The 20,940-nt window shown below is 52.7% G+C and overlaps 1 protein-coding gene across 2 annotated transcripts; it reads right to left on the bottom strand.

The window, feature by feature from the left end:
* Nucleotides 1-1,287: 1,287 nt before the first annotated feature.
* On the bottom strand, nt 1,288-19,948 carry LOC128825229 (ficolin-2-like). Of its 2 annotated transcripts, none has more exons than XM_054007472.1 (10): nt 19,830-19,948; nt 18,128-18,241; nt 15,622-15,675; nt 14,561-14,596; nt 14,137-14,172; nt 12,574-12,609; nt 11,864-11,991; nt 10,774-10,903; nt 10,065-10,199; nt 1,288-3,306 (listed from the first exon to the last, which is right to left on the bottom strand). In XM_054007472.1, the coding sequence occupies exons 1-10, from the start codon at nt 19,909-19,911 to the stop codon at nt 3,053-3,055; spliced, it is 1,005 nt and encodes a 334-aa protein (XP_053863447.1). In that variant the 5' UTR covers nt 19,912-19,948; the 3' UTR covers nt 1,288-3,052. The 2 variants fall into 2 exon arrangements, with proteins under 2 accessions (XP_053863447.1, XP_053863448.1); XM_054007473.1 differs by lacking the exon at nt 19,830-19,948 and adding an exon at nt 19,051-19,180.
* Nucleotides 19,949-20,940: the final 992 nt, after the last annotated feature.

Genomic DNA, 20,940 nt, shown 5'->3' with positions numbered 1-20,940 from the left:
AACCACAGAATTGTGTTCAGTACAAGTCATTCTGGATTTCAGGGGAGACTGAGAAATACAAGCTCATTCTTGGGACTTTGTTGATGGGGTTGCAAGTAGGTCCTGGGCAACTTCTGTACCTTTTATAGCAGAGGGAAAACTAGGCAAGGCCAACAGAGCAATACGATTCCTCCCCCTCCGCAATCTATGTGCTTAAACTTTTAAAGAGGAAAACCATGCAGTTGATGCACCAGGTTAGGTTACATTACAGCATCTGGAAACTCAGTCCCCCACAGTGGAGTGGGAAAGTGCATCATTGACATATGTGACGACCCCTGGGTGGATTGTGAGATTGGAAGAAGGATCTCTGGATCTGAGAGCATGAGCTTCTAGTACCCGAGTTAAAGGATTAGCTCTGAAAGCATGTAGTGAACAGCAGACTCAAAAAGCTTGGCTTGTTTAGCCTAACCAAAAGAAGGCTGAGGGGGGATATGATTGCTCTCTATAAATATATCAGAGGGATAAATGTCAGGGAGGGAGAGGAATTATTTAAGCTTAGTACCAATGTGGACACAAAAACAAATGGATATAAACTGGACATTAGGAAGTTTAGACTTGAAATTAGACGAAGGTTTCTAACCATTAGAGGAGTGACGTTCTGGAACAGCCTGCCAAGGGGAGCAGTGGGGGCAAAAGACCTATCGGGCTTCAAGACTAAGCTTGATAAGTTTATGGAGGGGATGGTATGATGGGATAGCCTAATTTTGGCAATTAATTGATCTTTGATTATTAGCAGGTAAATATGCCCAATGGCCTGTGATGGGATGTTAGATGGGGTGGGATCTGAGTTACTACAGAGAATTCTTTCCTGGGTGTCTGGCTGGTGAGTCTTGCCCACATGCTCAGGGTTTAGCTGATCGCCATATTTGGGGTCGGGAAGGAATTTTCCTCCAGGGCAGATTGGCAGAGGCCCTGGAGGTTTTTCGCCTTCCCCTGCAGCGTGGGGCACGGGTCACTTGCTGGAGGATTCTCTGCACCTTGAGGTCTTTAAACCACGATTTGAGGACTTCAATAACTCAGGCATAGGTTAGGGGGTTGATACAGGAGTGGGTGGGTGAGATTCTTTGGCCTGCATTGTGCAGGAGGTCAGACTAGATGATCATAATGGTCCCTTCTGACCTTAAAGTCTATGAGTCTGATGCAGAATCCCTGGTGTGTGTAATGCACTCGGGTGACAGATGGAACAAAGTGTACAGTCCTCAGGAACACGCAGAAAAGGAGATTTGATGTACAATACAGTGTTTTATTTAGAGTTTAAAATGAGCAGCGATATGGCACAGTCAGGGTGGTAGGAATTTCCATTGTTCTCACTCCCTGCGGTCACAGCTCCGTTTCCCACAACACAGCGATGGCTTCTGTGGCTTTGGATGAACATGAAGAAACGTCCTGGGAACGAAGCAGCCCTAAGTCACAGCTGTCACTCAGTGGGGCAGCAGCCTCCAGGCAAGCGAGTCTGTACAAACCATGCCATGCTCCAGAGGGGTCTGGATGGAACCAGAGCCAACATCAGCAGGAGCCGGAAACGCTAGCAAAGTGCTCAGAGAGCTGCTCCCAGAGCAGAGACTCAACTCAGCTGTGATCTGTGAGAGGATTAATGCTGGAAAATACTAACCAAGTTAAACCTGGGGGTAGCTGGAAAGGCTTGGATCCCATAGTGACGGGGTGCTCCAATACATAGCTAGAACAATCATTATTTTACAGCCTCTTTTCTCCTGCAGAGAAGACTCTACTCCCCAGACATGCACTTGGCAAATGCTTATTTAGAAGAGAAGTGATAGGCCAGCATCTAAGGGCCCTGTCTCCCCAGTGGTAGGGGGAGAAGGCAGAGGAAGGTGTGGGTCTGGGTTTGAGAGAAGTCTAAGGACTCCCATTATTATTTGCATCACAATGGGATGTGGAATACCCGCCCTCCCGCCCTGGCACTAAGTGCTGTACAAACACACATGGAAAGTTTGTGCCCCAAAGAGCTTGCGAACTACACAGACAAAGGGTGGTGAATGGAAGGAGTCCAGTCCCCGTGTTACAGAGAGGTTAAAGGTAGGTCTGCACTGGAGCCGGAGGTGCACTTCCCAACTCCGGGAGACGACAGCGCTGCAGCTCTGATCGAGCTAGTGCACTAGTGTGGCCGCAGTGATGTGAGCAGAGGCTCAGGCAAGCTGCCTGAGTACAATCCTAGAGAGACCAGGTGGGTGAGGGAATGGGTAGCTAATTGGTTTGAGTATTGGCCTACTAATCCCAGGGTTGTGAGTTCAATCCTTGAGGGGGCCACTTAGGAATCTGGGGCAAAATCAGTACTTTGGTCCTGTTAGTGAAGGCAGGGGGCTGGATGACCTTTTGGGGTCCCTTCCAATTCTAGGAGATAAGATATCTCCATTAATTTAAATTTAAATCGCTTTTAGTGAACCAACTTGTGTTGGTGAGAGAGACACGCTTTTGAGCGGACCCAAGCCTGTCGAAGATCCCAGGCATGCCCTCAGGTGGCTCGCCCAAGGTGTCGCGGCCCAACTGCTGCTGATCAGAGCTAGTGCATGTACGTCTACCCATGCTGGGAATTACACCTCCCAGCTGCGGTGTAGTCGTCTCCTACGTTACTTGCCAAAGATGACACCGGAAATGGATTGCAGAAGCAATACCTGAACCCCCATCTCTGGAGTCCCAACCCAGTCCCTTAACGACATGAGCAGGCTTCTAAGCCCGACTCAGTGGAGATTAAGCTTGTCGCTACTTAGTGCCTAGAAAGAGGGAGCCACTTTGGCTCCTATCCCCAGCCATGAGCCCTGTAGCACGTGAAGCAGCTCTGTTAGTTGGGCAGCGAAGGCCGTCACAGGTGGAAGCCGAGGAAACAGGTGAAATCAGTGGTACCACAGTGAAGATCCGAGCATTAGCCACACTTAGGACCCAGGCGTTGGAGGGAGAAAGGAGAAGGCAATGCCAGGAAAATACAGCTGCCCGAAATCTGTTATAGGCAAGAACCAGAGAGCAGTTCTCTTTCATTGTGTGCCTGCTGGCTGAGCTAGACAGGCCTAAATTTCATTTCTGATTGTTTGTAGGAATAATTATATCCTTTGCCCGTCCTCCAGTTCACCCCATCTGCAAAGCTGGCGTGGGCACCAGCCAAGTACAACCCATTCAGGTTGGACCAATGACAGTCCTTATACCACCAGCCCCCCTTGTAGATTGCAGCACAGTTTCGAGCGTTTGAGCCCAGGTCGTTGTCATGGTCTCTGGTTGAAAACGGCATGTCCTTGTGCGAGGTTAGTGAATCACCTGTGGAAAATAATTGTGTTACTTTGTCATAAAGATGTTACGGTTCCTCTTGCCAGGGCCTGATCTCAAGCCCGTTGAAGTGGATGAGGGTCTTTCCAGGGATTTCAGGCCACGGCACTCAGCATTATCGTACTATATGCTGCACTGTCCCATGTGATCACCTGCTTCGTTCCCCAAATCCCAGCCAGTGAGTTCTGCCACGGGATGGCTTATTTCACTACCAGGAAACCCTTGCAGGGCGGGAGAAAGGCTCTTGTGCTTAGTGGAGGAAGGCGGAAAAGGCAGCACATAGGAAATTACACATACAAACATATGTAACGCCAACAGACCCCGGTCGCCGGCACTGAACCGGGGACCTCTAGAGCTTAGTGCATGAGCCTCTATCACATGAGCTAAAAGCCGACTGCCTGTTAGCTAAGGCTGTAGCGCAGACTCAATCTCTCTCACCATCCATCCCGTTTTTAATGGGACAGTCCCGTATTTAAGCCCTATTGCAGGTGTCTTGCCCTTTTTTTTTTTAAAAAACAGGCAAATTGTCCACTATTTTCTGGTCAGTCAGTGCAGCCCCGGCCGTGTCTTGTTTGTGGCTGGCGAGTGAGGGTGGGCAGGTGGTGGCTCGTCCGTGAGAGCACGTGGTGGCCTCAGGCCGGGTGGAGAGGCAGGAAGATGACACATCACGTAGGACGAGAGGCAGCCTCGTGTGTGAGGGGCTAGGGGTGTGTCACCTCTCGCCATGTGACACCTTAAGCAGGGGTTCTCAATTGGGGTCTGCAAGCGCTTTCAGGGGGGTCACTGGGCACCGATGCTGAAACCCAGAGCCTGAGCCCCCCATGGGGCTGCAACCCCGATCCCCGGTGCCGGGTGTGGAGCTGAAGCTGGAAACGTGGGGCTGACGCCCTGATCGCTGGCTCCCGCCACAGGGCTGAAGCCAGAGCTGCGGGGGGGGGCTGAAGCTCCCGATTCCTGATGCCCACTCCAGAGCTGAAGCTGGAGCTGCGGGCGGGGAGGGCTAAAGCCCCAATTCCCAGTGCCTGCCACAGGGCTGAAGCCAGAGCCGTGTGGGGCGGGAGGGACTGAAGCCCTGATTCTTAGCACCCCTGTGGGGCTAAAGCCGGAGCCGCGGGGCTGAATCTTGGATCCCCAGTGCTCTCCATGGGGCAGAAGCCCCCTGAGCCCATGGGCAGAGTTGGGGGTGACAACATTCCTGGTGCCCTTCAACTGCAGTGCATGGGAAGGGGTATCCTGGGGTCTGCTCCACCCCCGCCCTCCTCCCACCTCCGTCTCTCTCTGCCCTCTGGCCAGTTCAGAGACAGGAAGCTGGAGCCGGGCAGTGTGGGGCAACTGGGCCTCTGGCTGGTGCCATGGCGCAGGCAGCCAAGGGTGTTCCCTCCTCTCCTGCTGGCTGCGCCTCAGACCTCAGCACGCAGCCTGTAAGAGCCGCAGGGGTGGGGCTGGCAGAGCCCTCAGGGAACAGGGACTGCACCCTGAGCTACCCCCATCCCGCACCCCCCCAGCTACCCCCATCCCGCACCCCCCCAGCTACCCACATCCTGCACCCCCCCAGCTACCCCCATCCCGCACCCCCCCCCGCTACCCCCATCCTGCACCCCCCCAGCTACCCTCATCCCGCACCCCCCCAGCTACCTCCTGCCTGCACCCTGAGCTACCCCCATCCTGCACCCCCCCAGCTACCCCCATCCTGCACCCTCCCAGCTACCCCCTGCCTGCACCCTGAGCTACCCCCATCCCGCACCCCCCCAGCTACCCCCTGCCTGCACCCTGAGCTACCCCCATCCCGCACCCCCCAGCTACCCCCTGCCTGCACCCTGAGCTACCCCCATCCCGCACCCCCCAGCTACCCCCTGCCTGCACCCTGAGCTACCCCCATCCCGCACCCCCCCAGCTACCCCCTGCCTGCACCCTGAGCTACCCCCATCCTGCACCCCCCAGCTACCCCCATCCTGCACCCTGAGCTACCCCCATCCTGCACCCCTCCCCCAGCTAACCCCCTGCCTGCACCCTGAGCTACCCCCATCCCGCACCCCCCCAGCTACCCCCTGCCTGCACCCTGAGCTACCCCCATCCCGCACCCCCCCAGCTACCCCCTGCCTGCACCCTGAGCTACCCCCATCCCGCACCCCCCCAGCTACCCCCTGCCTGCACCCTGAGCTACCCCCATCCTGCACCCCCCAGCTACCCCCATCCTGCACCCTGAGCTACCCCCATCCTGCACCCCTCCCCCAGCTAACCCCCTGCCTGCACCCTGAGCTACCCCCATCCCGCACCCCCCCAGCTACCCCCTGCCTGCACCCTGAGCTACCCCCATCCCGCACCCCCCCAGCTACCCCCTGCCTGCACCCTGAGCTACCCCCATCCCGCACCCCCCCCAGCTACCCCCTGCCTGGACCCTGAGCTACCCCCATCCCGCACCCCCCCAGCTACCCCCTGCCTGCACCCTGAGCTACCCCCATCCCGCACCCCTCCCCCAGCTACCCCCTGCCTGCACCCTGAGCTACCCCCATCCTGCACCCCCCCAGCTACCCCCTGCCTGCACCCTGAGCTACCCCCATCCCGCACCCCCCCAGCTACCCCCATCCCGCACCCCCCCAGCTACCCCCTGCCTGCACCCTGAGCTACCCCCATCCTGCACCCCTCCCCCAGCTACCCCCTGCCTGCACCCTGAGCTACCCCCATCCTGCACCCCCCCCAGCTACCCCCTGCATGCACTCTGAGCTACCCCCATCCTGCACCCCTCCCCCAGCTACCCCCTGCCTGCACCCTGAGCTACCCCCATCCTGCACCCCTCCCCCGCTACCCCCATCCTGCACCCTGAGCTACCCCCATCCCGCACCCCTCCCCCAGCTACCCCCTGCCTGCACCCTGAGCTACCCCCATCCCGCACCCCTCCCCCAGCTACCCCCTGCCTGCACCCTGAGCTACCCCCATCCCGCACCCCCCCAGCTACCCCCTGCCTGCACCCTGAGCTACCCCCATCCTGCACCCCTCCCCCAGCTACCCCCTGCCTGCACCCTGAGCTACCCCCATCCTGCACCCCTCCCCCAGCTACCCCCTGCCTGCACCCTGAGCTACCCCCATCCTGCACCCCCCCCAGCTACCCTCTGCCTGCACTCTGAGCTACCCCCATCCTGCACCCCTCCCCCAGCTACCCCCTGCCTGCACCCTGAGCTACCCCCATCCCGCACCCCCCCAGCTACCCCCTGCCTGCACCCTGAGCTACCCCCATCCTGCACCCCCCCAGCTACCCCCATCCTGCACCCCCCCAGCTACCCCCTGCCTGCACCCTGAGCTACCCCCATCCTGCACCCCTCCCCCAGCTACCCCCTGCCTGCACCCTGAGCTACCCCCATCCCGCACCCCCCCAGCTACCCCCTGCCTGCACCCTGAGCTACCCCCATCCTGCACCCCCCCAGCTACCCCCTGAGCTACCCCCATCCTGCACCCCCACAGCTACCCCCTGCCTGCACCCTGAGCTACCCCCATCCTGCACCCCTCCCCCAGCTACCCCCTGCCTGCACCCTGAGCTACCCTCATCCTGCACCCCCGCAGCTACCCCCTGCCTGCACCCTGAGCTACCCCCATCCTGCACCCCTCCCCCAGCTACCCCCTGCCTGCACCCTGAGCTACCCCCATCCTGCACCCCCCCCAGCTACCCCCTGCCTGCACCCTGAGCTACCCCCATCCTGCACCCCCCCAGCTACCCTCTGCCTGCACCCTGAGCTACCCCCATCCTGCACCCCTCCCCCAGCTACCCCCTGCCTGCACCCTGAGCTACCCCCATCCTGCACCCCCGCAGCTACCCCCTGCCTGCACCCTGAGCTACCCCCATCCTGCACCCCTCCCCCAGCTACCCCCTGCCTGCACCCTGAGCTACCCCCATCCTGCACCCCCGCAGCTACCCCCTGCCTGCACCCTGAGCTACCCCCATCCCGCACCCCCCCAGCTACCCGCTGCCTGCACCCTGAGCTACCCCCATCCTGCACCCCTCCTCCAGCTACCCCCTGCCTGCACCCTGAGCTACCCCCATCCTGCACCCCTCCCCCAGCTACCCCCTGCCTGCACCCTGAGCTACCCCCATCCCGCACCCCCCCAGCTACCCCCTGCCTGCACCCTGAGCTACCCCCATCCTGCACCCCCCCAGCTACCCCCATCCTGCACCCCCCCAGCTACCCCCTGCCTGCACTCTGAGCTACCCCCATCCTGCACCCCCCCAGCTACCCCCTGAGCTACCCCCATCCTGCACCCCCACAGCTACCCCCTGCCTGCACCCTGAGCTACCCCCATCCTGCACCCCTCCCCCAGCTACCCCCTGCCTGCACCCTGAGCTACCCCCATCCTGCACCCCCGCAGCTACCCCCTGCCTGCACCCTGAGCTACCCCCATCCTGCACCCCCCAGCTACCCCCATCCTGCACCCCTCCCCCAGCTACCCCCTGCCTGCACCCTGAGCTGTTCTCAAACTTTTTGAGCTGACCCCCCCCCCCCACACACACCTTTGAGTTATAATTTTTGGTTGTGCCTCCCTCCCTCCTGTCCCAGCCCAGACAGGCTGGGTGGCCTCCTGAGGTGAGCCAGGGGGTGAAGGTGGCGCCAGGGTTGGCTCCAGGCACCAGCAAACCAAGCACGTGCTTGGGGCGGCACATTTTCAGAGGCGACATTCCAGCCAGCCTTTTTTTACGCTTGGGGCGGCAAAAGCCTAGAGCTGGCCCTGCAGCAGCAGCGCGTCCTTCATGGGGGACACCTGGGGCCGCTGCGGTTCGCGTCGGGGAGCAGCGCCTGCACCTTATGGCCGGGCGGGCTCCGAGCGCGAGACACTCGGGCAGGGCAGCCGGGGCTGGACGAAGCAGTCGAGCTGCCCAGGGGCTGTGGCAGGGCGGCCAGGAGCAGCAGCGGGGCCAGAGAGGGGACCAGTGCCCGGGGCGCTGCCGTGCGGGGCCGCGTCCCGCTTTCCGGGGCTCCGCTCCCTCTGAGGCTGCCCTGTCCCAGCTCCTCAGCCCCCTGCCGGGCGGTCCCAGGTCCTGGCCGGTCCTGGCTGGGGGGACCCTGGGCTGAGAGGGCCCGGGAGCCCCGCTGCTTACCCCGACCCTACCAGTGCTGGACTGGCTGGAGGTGAGGGGGGAGCGAGCAGAGTCAGCACTGGTGGGAGGGAGCCCAGGGTTGGGGCAGCAGGGGGTGCGGGTGGGGTGGGGGAGAGCCCAGCAGGGGGGTGCAGATGAGGTGTGGGGGAGAGCCCAGCCCTGGGGCGGCAGGGGGGTGCACGGGGAGCCCAGGGCTGGGGGCGGGGGCAGCCAAAAATTTTTTTGCTTGGGGCATCAAAAAACCTAGAGCTGGTCCTGGGTGGCGCTCCCTCCCTGGACCCGCCATGTGGGGTTGGCTTGAGCCCTGCTGGCCCCTGCCCCCCAAAATAGAAGTCATACTACGCCTATGCCTGAGGCTGCCCCCCCGGACCCCTGGGGCCCCCTTTCCCTGCTGGGCTCTGGAGTTTTTATTGTGTGTGTGTGTGGGGGGGGGGGGGGAGCGGCTACTACATAGTTCTGATTGATTCCTGTTGAATATGAGCAATTTTACAAGGTGTCCCATATTCAGAATAGGGCAATATGGTCACCCTAGCTTTAAGTGGTCTCGGTGCCACTTGATGGGACAGAACACCACACCCAAGGAGGTGTGCGGGTTACACATACTTTTAGTGGGGGCTGTGCGGGTACTCAACAACTCTTAAATATACTCATCTCAATATGGGGAAAGCTGGGTCTTCTCACTCAGCAGCGTGACCACATTGCCCCGTGATTTTACACCATTACAAGAGGTGCTTTGGGAATGAGGTCGCTAAGTCTCTAGAAGAACGCAGTGCTTTGGGAATGCTATTACGTTGCATCTCTTCAGCGCGTCTGTGGTGGTAGTGGGAGTACATGAACGCTGTAGCTTAGAGCAGAGACCTCACTGGCCTCCCACCTCACCGCCTTAGGGTTTCTTTTCTGGTGCGCTGTTAAGGACAGACGTCCCTAACCAGACAAGTGGTTAATAGAGCCCTGATGGAATTTCAAATCAACGATGTTCAAGTGGGTTCAGAATTCCTAAAATTCCAGTTGTCGCTAGTGAAATCATCTTAGAGATTTGGAGGCTAAATACAAAAACAATGGGCCGCATTTGGTGCTGATTTACCACCTCTGCGACCCTACTGATTGCACAGTGTTAATCAATCCAACATTTGTTCCAATGCTATAGGGAAGATTCCTGTTTTCCAGTCCCTCTGTCAGTGTTTCCTTGCCGGGAACCGAGTTTCCAGTTGCTGTAAATAAATTTGATCCTGTGTCTTAGATGCACATTTCCCCCCCCTCCCCCAAGTGATTAAACAGTTATGACAACCAGGGAGGAATTTATTTTGCTTTTGCCACAAGGTGTCATCTCTCTCTGTTGGTTGGGCCTGTTTTTCTTGTGCTGTGAAAGATATAAGACATGCCCAGAACCAGGGGTGGCTTTAGCTTTTTTGCTGCCCCAAGCACGGCAGGCAGGCTGCCTTCGGCGGCATGCCTGTGGGAGGTCCCCGGTCCCGTGGATTCGGCGTACCTGCCGCCGAATTGCCACCGAATCCGCGGGATCGGCGGACCTCCCGCAGGCATGCCAGTGAAGGTTGCCTGACTGCCGCCCTCGCAGGGACCAACAGGGTACCCCGTGCGGCTTGCCGCCCCAGGCACGCGCTTGGAGCGCTGGTGCCTGGAGCCGCCGCTGCCCAGAACCTACCTGCAGTGCCTCCAAGAAAGTCTCCAAGAACCAGTTTGTATTTCTCCGTCTCTCCTGCAATCTTGAATGACTTGTACTTGGCAAACTGCGTGTTGTTTTCAAAGTCTTTGAGGTCAATGTGGAGTTCATGGTTTCCTGTTAAAAACAATGTGATCGTGAAACACAGTGCAAAAGCAGAATGTGCTCAATCTTTTTGCACCTGACTCAGCCCGATATTTGCAGTAGGGCTGGCGTTACCAAACTGACTTCTACCCGACAATGTCACTGGTCTAGCAGCAAACAGTGCCGTAGCATCTGACCCCCTGCTGAGAAGAGAGTCTGATTTTTTTTCCATCGCTTTGCCCCTTCTGTAACCGTTTACACCAGTGCAAGTCAGAACGAGAGCATTTTACACTCAATTTGCATTGCAGAGCAAAGAAGAGTCTGGCCCGGAGTATCCAGAGCCATCTCCTTCCCTGAAGTTCACTAGTGCCCCTGCGTGCTTCAGCCATCAGATGGCTGACAGCCTGTTTAAAGCCCTTTCTATGTTTTAAATGATCCAGCCTCTCCATTAGAGATACAGCGTTCTCTGCTTCAGCAGCTTTTCCCAGCAGGGTCGTCAAAAACCGGCTCAGTCCCCTTATCACTATTTTCACCATTGTTAGCGTGTCCCACTGTTCCCTGCAAGGAGGAGGGATTAGACTGAAAAACTGCATCCGTGATTTCTTACCAAGGGATGTCAGCAGGTGGATATTGTCATTCCCCAGCCAGAATTCTGACAGCCGGCTGCCGAAACCTCTCTTGTATGAACCCCAGTCACGGAAAAAATCCACGGAACCATCTACCCGTTTTTGGAAAACCTACAGGGAAAGGAGAGGGGCTCATGCAGGAAACTGAAGAGCGGTGTCTGCCTTTAATAAAAGCTGGGTGAAAAAGGGCAAAAAAGACCCCTCCCCCCAGTCTCCAAAGGTACATCAACTACTCAGGTGTAAATGGCTTCAATCCATTTCAGTCTCAGTTGAGTAATCGCTCAGCCCTTCTTGGGTAAATGTTCACCGTGAAGAATGGTACATCTAAATCCCCTATCCACAGCATTGAAAATATATCTGACAGAGTGAACGGTCACATGGTGGGGATTGGGGGGGGGGGGGGAGGAGGAAGGGAAACCTAAGCAGCTGATTCCAATTCACCAATCCCCTCAGAGACTGCTGGGAGTAGGAGGGCTCTGGGCCTATATAACCCAGACCCACCTAATCTCCGAGGAGGAGTGACAATGTGCAGGGCGAACGCTGAAGGAGAGCTACAGGGAAAACCGCCTCAGAAAGGAGCAGCTGGAGAGGCAATTGCCTTTGGGGGAAAGGTACTAAGGCTGGGGAGAGCTGGGTACAGGCCGGGGAACTGCTTCCCTAGGCAACTTTGGACTAGCGTGAGAGGCAGGAGAACTTATGGGGAAAAGGGACTACGGCCTTTTGGTGTAGATGATGATAAACTAAATATTGATACAGCTCCTTCCAAGAACAGGTCCTATGTTTTCTCTGGCTTCCGCCCCCTCTGGTGGTCAGGCCACTATGGCCCACCAGGCAATAGCTTAGTGGAAGTATTCAATAACAAGTCCTTTGCATCAGCTCTTACGAAAAGGGTGAATTAAACTAGTCTCTTCAAAATAATTTAAACCTAACCTCAGCGAAATCCATAGGAATGTCATTCAGTGTCATGGGCTATTGATTAGCTTGCAAAGAACCCACTTTCTCGCATCCTGGGACCGTCCTGCAGAACAAGCTTCTGTCTCTGATATTTGTGTACACGTTATTCTCACTTACAATCCATCCCCCACCATCGGTGTCCATGTCACACAGCACGGTCATGGCATTACAGTCATGCGGGTAGATGGTGTACCAGCCACTCAGGGTGTTCCCTCTAGCTAACAACTCCTTGCAGTTTTTTGCTCCTGGGCAGAAGCAGAATTTAAAATACTTATTAAAATTCAACATTATTGCAAGCTTTCTAGAACAAAAACACAGATAAAGAGACATCACAAAGCCCACTTTACTGGAACTAAACCTCTGTGACAGAGCCAGGTATTGAACTTGGATCTTCTAAGTGCCAGTCTAGTGTCTTAAGAACAAAACCAGCTGACGAAGAGCAGAAAAATCCTCAGTTCTCAACTGTCTGGGGGCCTGGGCATCAATCTATGCAACCATCCCATTGATCAGCCTGATGTCTGTGTATTGTAGCCCTCACATTGGTACTGGCTTTATTAGTCTTCTCATACCTTGGGTGAGTGCAATTACTGAAAACTCCACTCCGTGGTTTTAGCTCTGAAACTGAGGCAGGTTCTTTAAAGACAATATCCATTTCAAATGAGCTTTGCCATTGGGTATGTGTGTTTGTCATGGCCAGGGATTTGTGACAAACACCACGACCCCTACAACAGCGGGGGGAGAATCAAATGTGCCTGCATTCTGAAGCGAGGTTCCGTGTCCCCGGAGCACAATGAACTGATTGAGCAGAAATTCCAGGAAACACTCACCTTTCTTACACTGTACGCTGTCCAGCTCTCGCTCTCCTGTGCAGGAAAATGAAATCAGAAAGGAGTGACTCGATAAACTGCTCCTGGTGTCTAGCATAAAAATGCTTGTCAATTACGACTACGTGCCTCTGGGTTTGAGATGCACAAACAGTGGCATAAGTTCAGTGTTAAGTTTGCTGGGTTTGTATTTTCATGAGCCATTATTCCTTGGTGGTTCTTTCATTATCAACTGGATGATGCATTCCCACCAAGGGAGAGGAGTTGCAAGATGCCTGCCCTCCTTAGATGAGAAGGGTGTCCTAGGGTTAGGCAACAGCCAGGGTCAATTTTAGTCTGCACTTGTGGGAATTCTACAGACACACCGGAGTACCTTGAGGGTGCAAATAGCTTGTGGGTAAAAAGCAGGCACAGAGCTCATCCTCGTTTGTTTGTTTCTGCTGGACCATGGAGCAGGCCAGCCATGAATGGGGAAGCAGGTTGCACCAGCCCTCCTCCACCTGGGACCCTCAGAATGTAGCATCCCCCCTGTGCACTAGGGAATGTTGGCAGGGTATTAGAAGAATTTAGATCTATTAATTGCTCTTTGTAATCCTTGGAGGTAAGGCGCTATAGGGGAGCAAGGGGTTGTTATTAGTCATCCCATCTCTTATAGAAGGATACTTCTTTATTTAAGCAGGAAACTGGCCTTTCTCCCAGGATTCACATGGGGATGGGAATTATGGGCTAACTGGATCATTTTAACTGAAACCCCTACTCAGAATGGTGCTGCCTCAAATTTGATTAATTTGTACGTTAGAAATATTCCTGGTACTTGAGTTCTGGCACTGGCCAAAAAGTCATCTGTGTGTAATTAGGGGAGTTGTTACAACACTTGGATGGCCACATGTTGACATGTTTGTTATGCTAAAAAATGTTTCACTCGGCAGGCTTCACTTCAGTTATGAATGTTACAGAAATATTGCGGGGGGAGGGCGGGGAAGGGGAATCAGTTTGTTGTTTGTGTCCTATGCTTTTAAATACAGTTCTACTCTGAAGAGTGACTATGTACAAATGGCCCTTTCTGACTCTGTCAATACCTCAATAGATATTATTCTGAATACACAAACTTCTTAAAATTGTTCTTTATTCATGTTACCACCTCTGTGGTAGAGGGTGTTAGACTCTTCTTCTGGTGCCACATCAACAGTACTGTTTACTAAACTCTGGTCACTTAGAATTGTGTAATCCCAACAAAATCAATAGGACAGCATAGACTTGATTAAGGGCACAACTTGAACACTATAGTATTCCCCAGGTACAAATGAAGGCACTTGTTACTGGTGGTGATGAACAAAAAGGGAAGAACCCAGCATGACTCTCAGATCTCAGGATGAGTTTGCAAGGCTGGTAAGTGTGTGTGTGTGTGTTTGTGTGTGTTGGGGGGGACCTTTTACTTGTAAACTAATCAAATTTCCAATGGGACCCCACTGTGTTACTTCAAAGGAATTCCTTTTTAGCTCAGAGCTGCACGTTAAAGATGAAACTACCGGGGCTCTTGGTATGAAAGAGGGCAGAGGTTCTCACCTAGTGTTCCAGGTGCTCCAGGAAATCCTTTATCACCTAAAGAAAGAACACAGGGTCAAATCCTTGTGATACCTGGCGATGACACCCTAATCTGTGTAGGGCTTAAGCCATGTTTCGCTTTAAGGCATCCAAGCTTGGAAACATGGCCCTAGTGTATGACATGGATGTGCTATGAATGGAATTACTGAAGCAGAATCCTGCTGAAGTATCTTGCTGAATGTGTCCACCAGGAAGAATTTCAGAGGGCCCCTTCTGCCTGCCTAGGTGTTGATGTCAGTCTCCAAAGGCAGGACTTGGAAGTCCTGATAAGGCCTGGCACATGTGAAAATTGGGCCCATCCTGGACTCTACTAGCTGTCACAGTCCATCACCTTAGATAATGTGGCTTCATAAAACCAGACAAGAAGAATGATTTGAGCTCTCACCTTTTGGACCTGGGGGACCAGCAACACCTCTGTCCCCTGATAAGAGAATGAAAAGGATTAGCAGAGCTGCAGGCATCTCAGAGTTGTAAGCTCAGAGCTGAAGGCAAATCCTGTTCCCATGATCAAGACCTACGGCAAAGGTTTGGCTTAGGAGCTCACCGCATCCTCGCCAGGCCATGGAGTGTTCTCTGATCACTACTACAGCCTCCAATCAAGCTGCTGCTCCTTCTCCCAGCCTGGGGAATGGCCAGTGGTTCCACCACTCCATTGATCTGCTAGATCTACCCTCAATCTTGCCCTTGCCCACACTTTCCCTGTCCTGTCCCCAGGGCCGGCTCTAGCTTTTTTGCTGCCCCAAGCAGCAAAAAAAAGCGCCGCCCCCCCGAGCCCCCCCGCCGAGCGCCGCGCTGCCCCCCGCCGAGCCCCGCCAGAACCCCCCCGAGCCCCACGCTGCCCCCCCCACCGAGCGCTGCGCCGCCGGAGCCTGCCCCCGCCGAGTGCCGCCGGAACGCCCCCCCATGCCGCCAGAGCCCGCCCCCCGCCGACTGCCGCGCCGCCGCAGCACCCCCCCCTCCCCGCGGAATGCCGCGCTGCGCTCCCCCCGCCGCCCCTTACCAGGTGCCGCCCCAAGCATGTGCTTGGGTGCCTGGTGCCTGGAGCCGGCCCTGCCTGTCCCTACTCTCCCTCCATAGCAGGAGATCCTCTGGAGCAGGGTTCCATGAGGCACAGGGCATTTATAGCCCTGTGTGGGTTCTTGGTATTCTGCCCCTGCTACCTGGGCAGAAAATTGCACCCGTTCATTTTTGTGCATGGCCCTTCATGGCTACAAAAGAGAGGCTGGGATTTAGCCACCTTGTACATTCAAAGGAGCATAAGAACGGCCATACTGGGTCAGACCAAAGGTCCATCTAGCCCAGTATCCTGTCTTCTGACAGTGGCCAATGCCAGGTGCCCCCAAAGGAGCACATACTCCTTGGAGAGAAGACACAAATGCTTTTAGGACAGAGGCTGTTATCTCTATCACCTTCCAAGAGCACAAGGTTTTCTACTGGTTACTTTACCTTTCAGCCCCTGTGGTCCTGCCTTCCCAGGGATTCCCTGTGTTCCCTGAACACCTACACAACACAGAGAAAGAGACTACATATCTTACAAGACAAATGTTGACATAGTTTACTAAGACACGGAGTTTGTTTCTTCCACACATGTTACATTTGGGAGTTCCCTCTTTGTCCTCTGTCTTAAAGCCAGAGGATGTAGGAAGAAGTTGTTCTTACTGGAAACATTAATGAACTTGTTAAGCTATGTAAACTATGCCCAGATACCATGGTGATGGGTGCAATAAAGAAATGAATGGAAATGCTATATTTGCTATTTATTTTTTGGTCAAATGACTGCCTGAAAAATGCTCTGGCAGCAAATTTTTTGACTTCACAGCAACACTCCCACACAGTGGGAAGTTTGAGTAACCCTGAAGGTTTAATCTTGATGGGCTAAATTTCAAAATAGCTCACATCCAGCATTCCGGCCTTTAAAAACAAACGAAAAAACCCTCCCTCTTGGCCACTTAGTTCAATACCTTAGTGATAGCTGAGCTCTTTTGTAAATCTGACCCTATGAATATCTCAAAGATTTAGCAGCTAGCGGCTCCAATATTTATTGCCTAGATTGTCTTCTAGGTCCCACATGGTGGGGACAATACGCTAGACATGAATGATGTCCCCAAGAAACAAACAGCTCATTTCTCTATCCATGGCACCCCTTGTGTTTCCATTGTGAATTGCCAGTCGGGGGAAATGGACACTCTATGAGAGCAGCGTTCTTTTAAGCTCATGTCTGTTGCAGAGTGAGTGTCTTACACTGTAATCGGGATAGTTAAGGCAATTATTCCTATGATGGGGGTATCTCCTCCAAGGACTGAACGCTTATTATTGTCTTCGGTGGCCTCGGTGGGCAGATCCATGCTAACTCTAGTGTGTTGGCTCAGGATCTCAAGGCTTCCATGACATGGATTATTACCCCAGCTGGTTTGGGGGCTAAACTCCTGTTTACAGGCATGCTCTGGATGCTGTCTTTGGGATGGTGTTGGAAATGGAGGGTGACACCATTGAGGGTCAACATCGCACCTCCAGGGACTACTCCCATGCCACTTCTGGTGGTGTACCTCTGTGCATGGCCTGATATCAAAACTTGATGGACCAAACGGGACTCTGTATTATTCAACTATGGGTCAACTCTGCCAGTGGCTTAGTGAGGAATGATAATCGCTCTGTTGCCCAATCATTGACAGATTGTTGCCCAGAGGTCCTCACAAGTCACCATGGCACTCGTGATGGATGTACTAGAAGGGGAGGTGATGAGAGTGCCTTTAGTGCTGGACCCAGACTGCATCTAATGGACTGGAATACAGAGACTTTTGCATTTCTTAGCTTCAACCACAGCGCTAACAAAGAGAGACACTTCTCCTCCTCTACTAAAGCATCCAGAAGACCTCAGTCAGCAGGGTTATTCAGAGTGTCAGGCAGGTGACTACATCCAGAATGCTTTCCCTCTGGGACAGAATAGGGCTTCTTCCAGGGTGAAGACTTTTCCATCTATGGAAATCCATATCAAGAGCATTTGGTACATGCTCCAGAGTCCATGTCAGAGCAGGAGATGACCATGGGCATGGCTTATCTTGGACAGTGTTAAGTCACTCTTCAGGGTGGAAGAGCCACTGAGGAAGCTGGGCATGATCACCTGTTTACTGGGCACAAATATTTTGTCATTCATCCTAGGCTGAGCCACAAACACTTGTCTTGGAACAAACATTTGTGGAGCATTTAGACTAGGGCCCACGTTGTGCTAATTGCCAATTAACCGCTATTAATCAGTTAACTCTAGTTAAAACAGGACTACAGTCTATTCTTGGCAAACCTTCTGTAACTGGCTCCTGCCTTTGGAAAGCAGTCCTCCTCATGGGCTGTTAGATATGCAGGCTGGTAAGCTTCAGATTGTGCTGCTGGGCTCAGCCAGCCAGGTTCTTGACTGTAGTTTGTACGTTCAGGGTTAGCTGAGGTTTTAGGAAGGTCGAGATGTGGAAGGAATTTGGTGTGACTAATTGTTTTCTACACAGCTTGGCTACTTTTGTTATAAACATCCTAGTTAGGGTTGCCAATTTTGGTTGGACGTATTCCTTGAGGTTTCATCACATGACCATCTTTCATTAAAGAGTAATCTTGAATTCCTGGAGACTCCAGGACAATCCCGGAGGGTTGGCAACCCTAATCCTAGTGCAGCTACTCTTTAAAACAAACAAAACCGGTGTCCAAAAGAGAGCTGAGTTACAGACAGTGTTGCTAAATGCTGGCTATGAGAAGACATGACATACAATAGATCCCTAAGTAACCCAAACATCAAATCATAGAAATCCCCAAACTAAGCTGGTATCAGAACTGTTCATGTCTGCTTTCTCCAGTGGTTCATGTCAAGAAGCTATTAAAATGAAGAAAAAATAAAGAAATCATTCACACGTCTATCCATCCTCCTCATCACTCGAATCAGGTTCTCATTCAGCGCCTGGGAATGTACCTTTCAGTCCTGCAGCTCCTGGGTCACCTTTGGGTCCTGCGGCACCAGCCATGCCAGGGCATCCTTGGAGAACGGCGAGTTTATCGGAACCACTGAGTCCCACTATCCTCACTTCTGGAGTAACAAACAAATCCAACAAATGACTCCTGTAAGAGTCTCGGGAGCTGAAACCGTCTTCAAAGGGTGGTGGCGGTGGGGAACCTTGCCAGACCCATTTCTGGGTACTTGTAGGGCCCTATTGCCCCAGCAACTGAGCACTTCAGTCTAATATATTAATCCCCATGACCCTCTTGTGAGGTAGGTCCTGCCTAATGTCGCAGGAAGTATGTGGCATGGCAGGGACTTAACCGTGGTCTCCGACCTCCTAGGTTAGTGACCAAACCATGGGACCATCCAGCCTCCTGATCAAATCCCGATCAGAACCCACAGATCTCCTTTGTTAGCTATAAATGCAAAAATAATCATCTCTCTCAGAAATGAAATACACAATATACTGCTGTGAAGATGATGATAAAAGAACTGTTTATACAGATCAATTACTACTCTATCTAGCAGAGGGGGAGCCGTGTTAGTCTGGAACTGTAAAAAGCAGCAGAGGGTCCTGTGGCACCTTTAAGACTAACAGATGTATTGGAGCATAAGTTTTCGTGGGTGAATGCCCACTTCGTCGATACATCCGATGAAGTGGGCGTTCACCCACGAAAGCTTATGCACCAATACATCTGTTAGTCTTAAAGGTGCCACAGGACTCTCTGTTGCTTTTTACTCTATCTACATATATTTATTAAACTGGTTCCGCTTCAAAGATAGGCTGATCCTAAGATAGTAATGGGAGAACCACAGATCATAGGTGGTTCTCTGAAATGTATCGATCTCCTAGGCCCTGAAATTAAGCAAGAGCTGCTGAGATTTCTTGTACTCACTGATTTGGGCCAAGTCAGAATCTCCCATGAAATAGGTTTTCTTGTGGTGTCGTATTAATATGGCTTCTGGTCTTGGATGAAACCAGGAAATTCACTCAAACTTCAGAAAAGTTAGATTTGGTTCAAGAGGTGTGTGTGTGTGTGTGTGTGTGTGTGTGTGTGTGTGTGTGTGTTGAAACTCAGGCTGGCTTATTTACCCAAAACCATGTGGGTCCTCCCTAACTTGCTGACGTGTTGCAATCTTGAGGCACAAGAGACCTCATGAAGGATGGAATTTCATTCTGTATTTCTCTATTGTAGCAATTCAGATATTGTTATGGCATTTAAATGGATGGCTGTGTGCAATTTTTAATGCTCTTGAGAGACTCAACTTGTATAAATTCCAGCACTCTTCTGTGGATAGCATGTTCAAGAAAGACCTCAAAATGCCTGTGTATAGAGTCCCACAGATCTGTTATCTAATACAGCATGCCAGCAATATGCTTTGAACAGCACTGTTGTTGATTAGAGAGGGTTAGACAACGAAATGCTGCAATTATACTACAACTGCAAACTACCTTCTCTTCAGAATTTATTTTTGCCCTGGAAAATCTGATGATAATTAATTCTAGATACCCTGGGGTTTCTCTCCTATCCGAAGAGGCCAGCCACGTTGGAGAGAGGTTATAAAATAAAGTCTATAAAGAGTCCATTCAAATCTACTTTGCTCTCAATTGTGCAAAGGAAGACGTAGGCAGGACCAGATCTTTGAAAGTAGCAGATTTGTCTCTCTCTCTCACCTGGGCAGGTGTCTTCTGCCTTGGCAACCACTGCTGCTATGGAGAGTAAAGCGATGAGGGTTTGCTGTGTCGCTGTCCCCATAGCAGATGCTTCCTCTGCAATGGCAGCTCCAATTGTGTTCTTGTCCCAGTCTCTCTGCTTCAGCGTTTCAGGGCAACACAAGCCTTATATAGGCAATAAATACAATAGTAAACTCCACCTCCCAATTCCTCATCCATTCATCCTCCACATTCTCTTTCCCATGAGATTGCTTCAGGGGAAAATGAGACCCATGTAGTCACTCAGTAGCCATGGTGACCTAATTTTAAAACGCAGACCCACTTATGTTCCTGTAATCTGGCTTTGGGTGTGCTTTATAGGAGAGTTTCCGCTATGAGATTCAGGCCACGTTGAACTTTTACTGCATGAGGGACACTTTCATGTGTTATCACGATTACTAATCATTTTTGTAGTGTAGGAAATGTACACAGCACTTTGCAAACCACAGAGTAAGATAAGCTCTCCCCCCCCCCAATACACTTAAACTGTGAAACTGAGAAGGAAAAGGTGACAGAGGGAACTAGTTTATGTAAACCAGAAGAGTTCCTGGAAGAAGTGTGTTCTAAGGAGATCTCTGAGAGGAGAGGGCCGTGACAAAGTGGGAATTTTCTGTAACCTACATATGAATGATATGCATGACAGTGACTCCCTTGACTAGGGATTGCTACCCAGTGGGTGCAGAAAGGGTTGAAATGCTCCCAAGGCAGAACAGGAGTTCCTCAAGGTTCAGTTTTGGGTCCCATTTTATTTAATCTATTTATTACTGACCTCGGAACCAAATGTAGGAGTGGGCTGATAAAGTTTGCGGATGACACAAAGTTGGGAGGTATTTGCCAATTCGGAGGAGGATAGGGATATTCTGCATGGAGACTTGAATGACCTTGTAAATTGGAGTAACAGAAATAGGATGAAATTTAATAGTGAAAAGTGTAAGGTGATGCATTTAGGGATGACTAACAAGAATTTTAGTTACAAGCTGGGGACGCATCGGTTGGAAGTAACGGAGGAGGAGAAAGACCTCGGAGTCCTGGTAGACCGCAGGATGACTATGAGTTGGCAATGTGACATGGC

Source organism: Malaclemys terrapin, chromosome 17 (assembly GCF_027887155.1).
Source record: "Malaclemys terrapin pileata isolate rMalTer1 chromosome 17, rMalTer1.hap1, whole genome shotgun sequence".
Classification (NCBI taxonomy): Eukaryota; Metazoa; Chordata; order Testudines; family Emydidae; genus Malaclemys; species Malaclemys terrapin.
The sequence above is the reverse complement of the archived record's forward strand: the minus strand, read 5'-3'. Positions and strand labels throughout refer to the sequence as shown.

Bases quoted from the DNA above. Each gene is read 5' to 3' on its own strand.
- LOC128825229 (XM_054007472.1), bottom strand. From the start codon at position 19,911: ATGGGGACAGCGACACAGCAAACCCTCATCGCTTTACTCTCCATAGCA. The intron at 10,200-10,773 runs GTAAGAAATCAC...TGTTTTTAACAG, and splicing joins CCACCTGCTGACATCCCTTG to GAAACCATGAACTCCACATT. The intron at 3,307-10,064 runs GTAGGTTCTGGG...TATTTTCCACAG, and splicing joins CTTTCTTGGAGGCACTGCAG to GTGATTCACTAACCTCGCAC.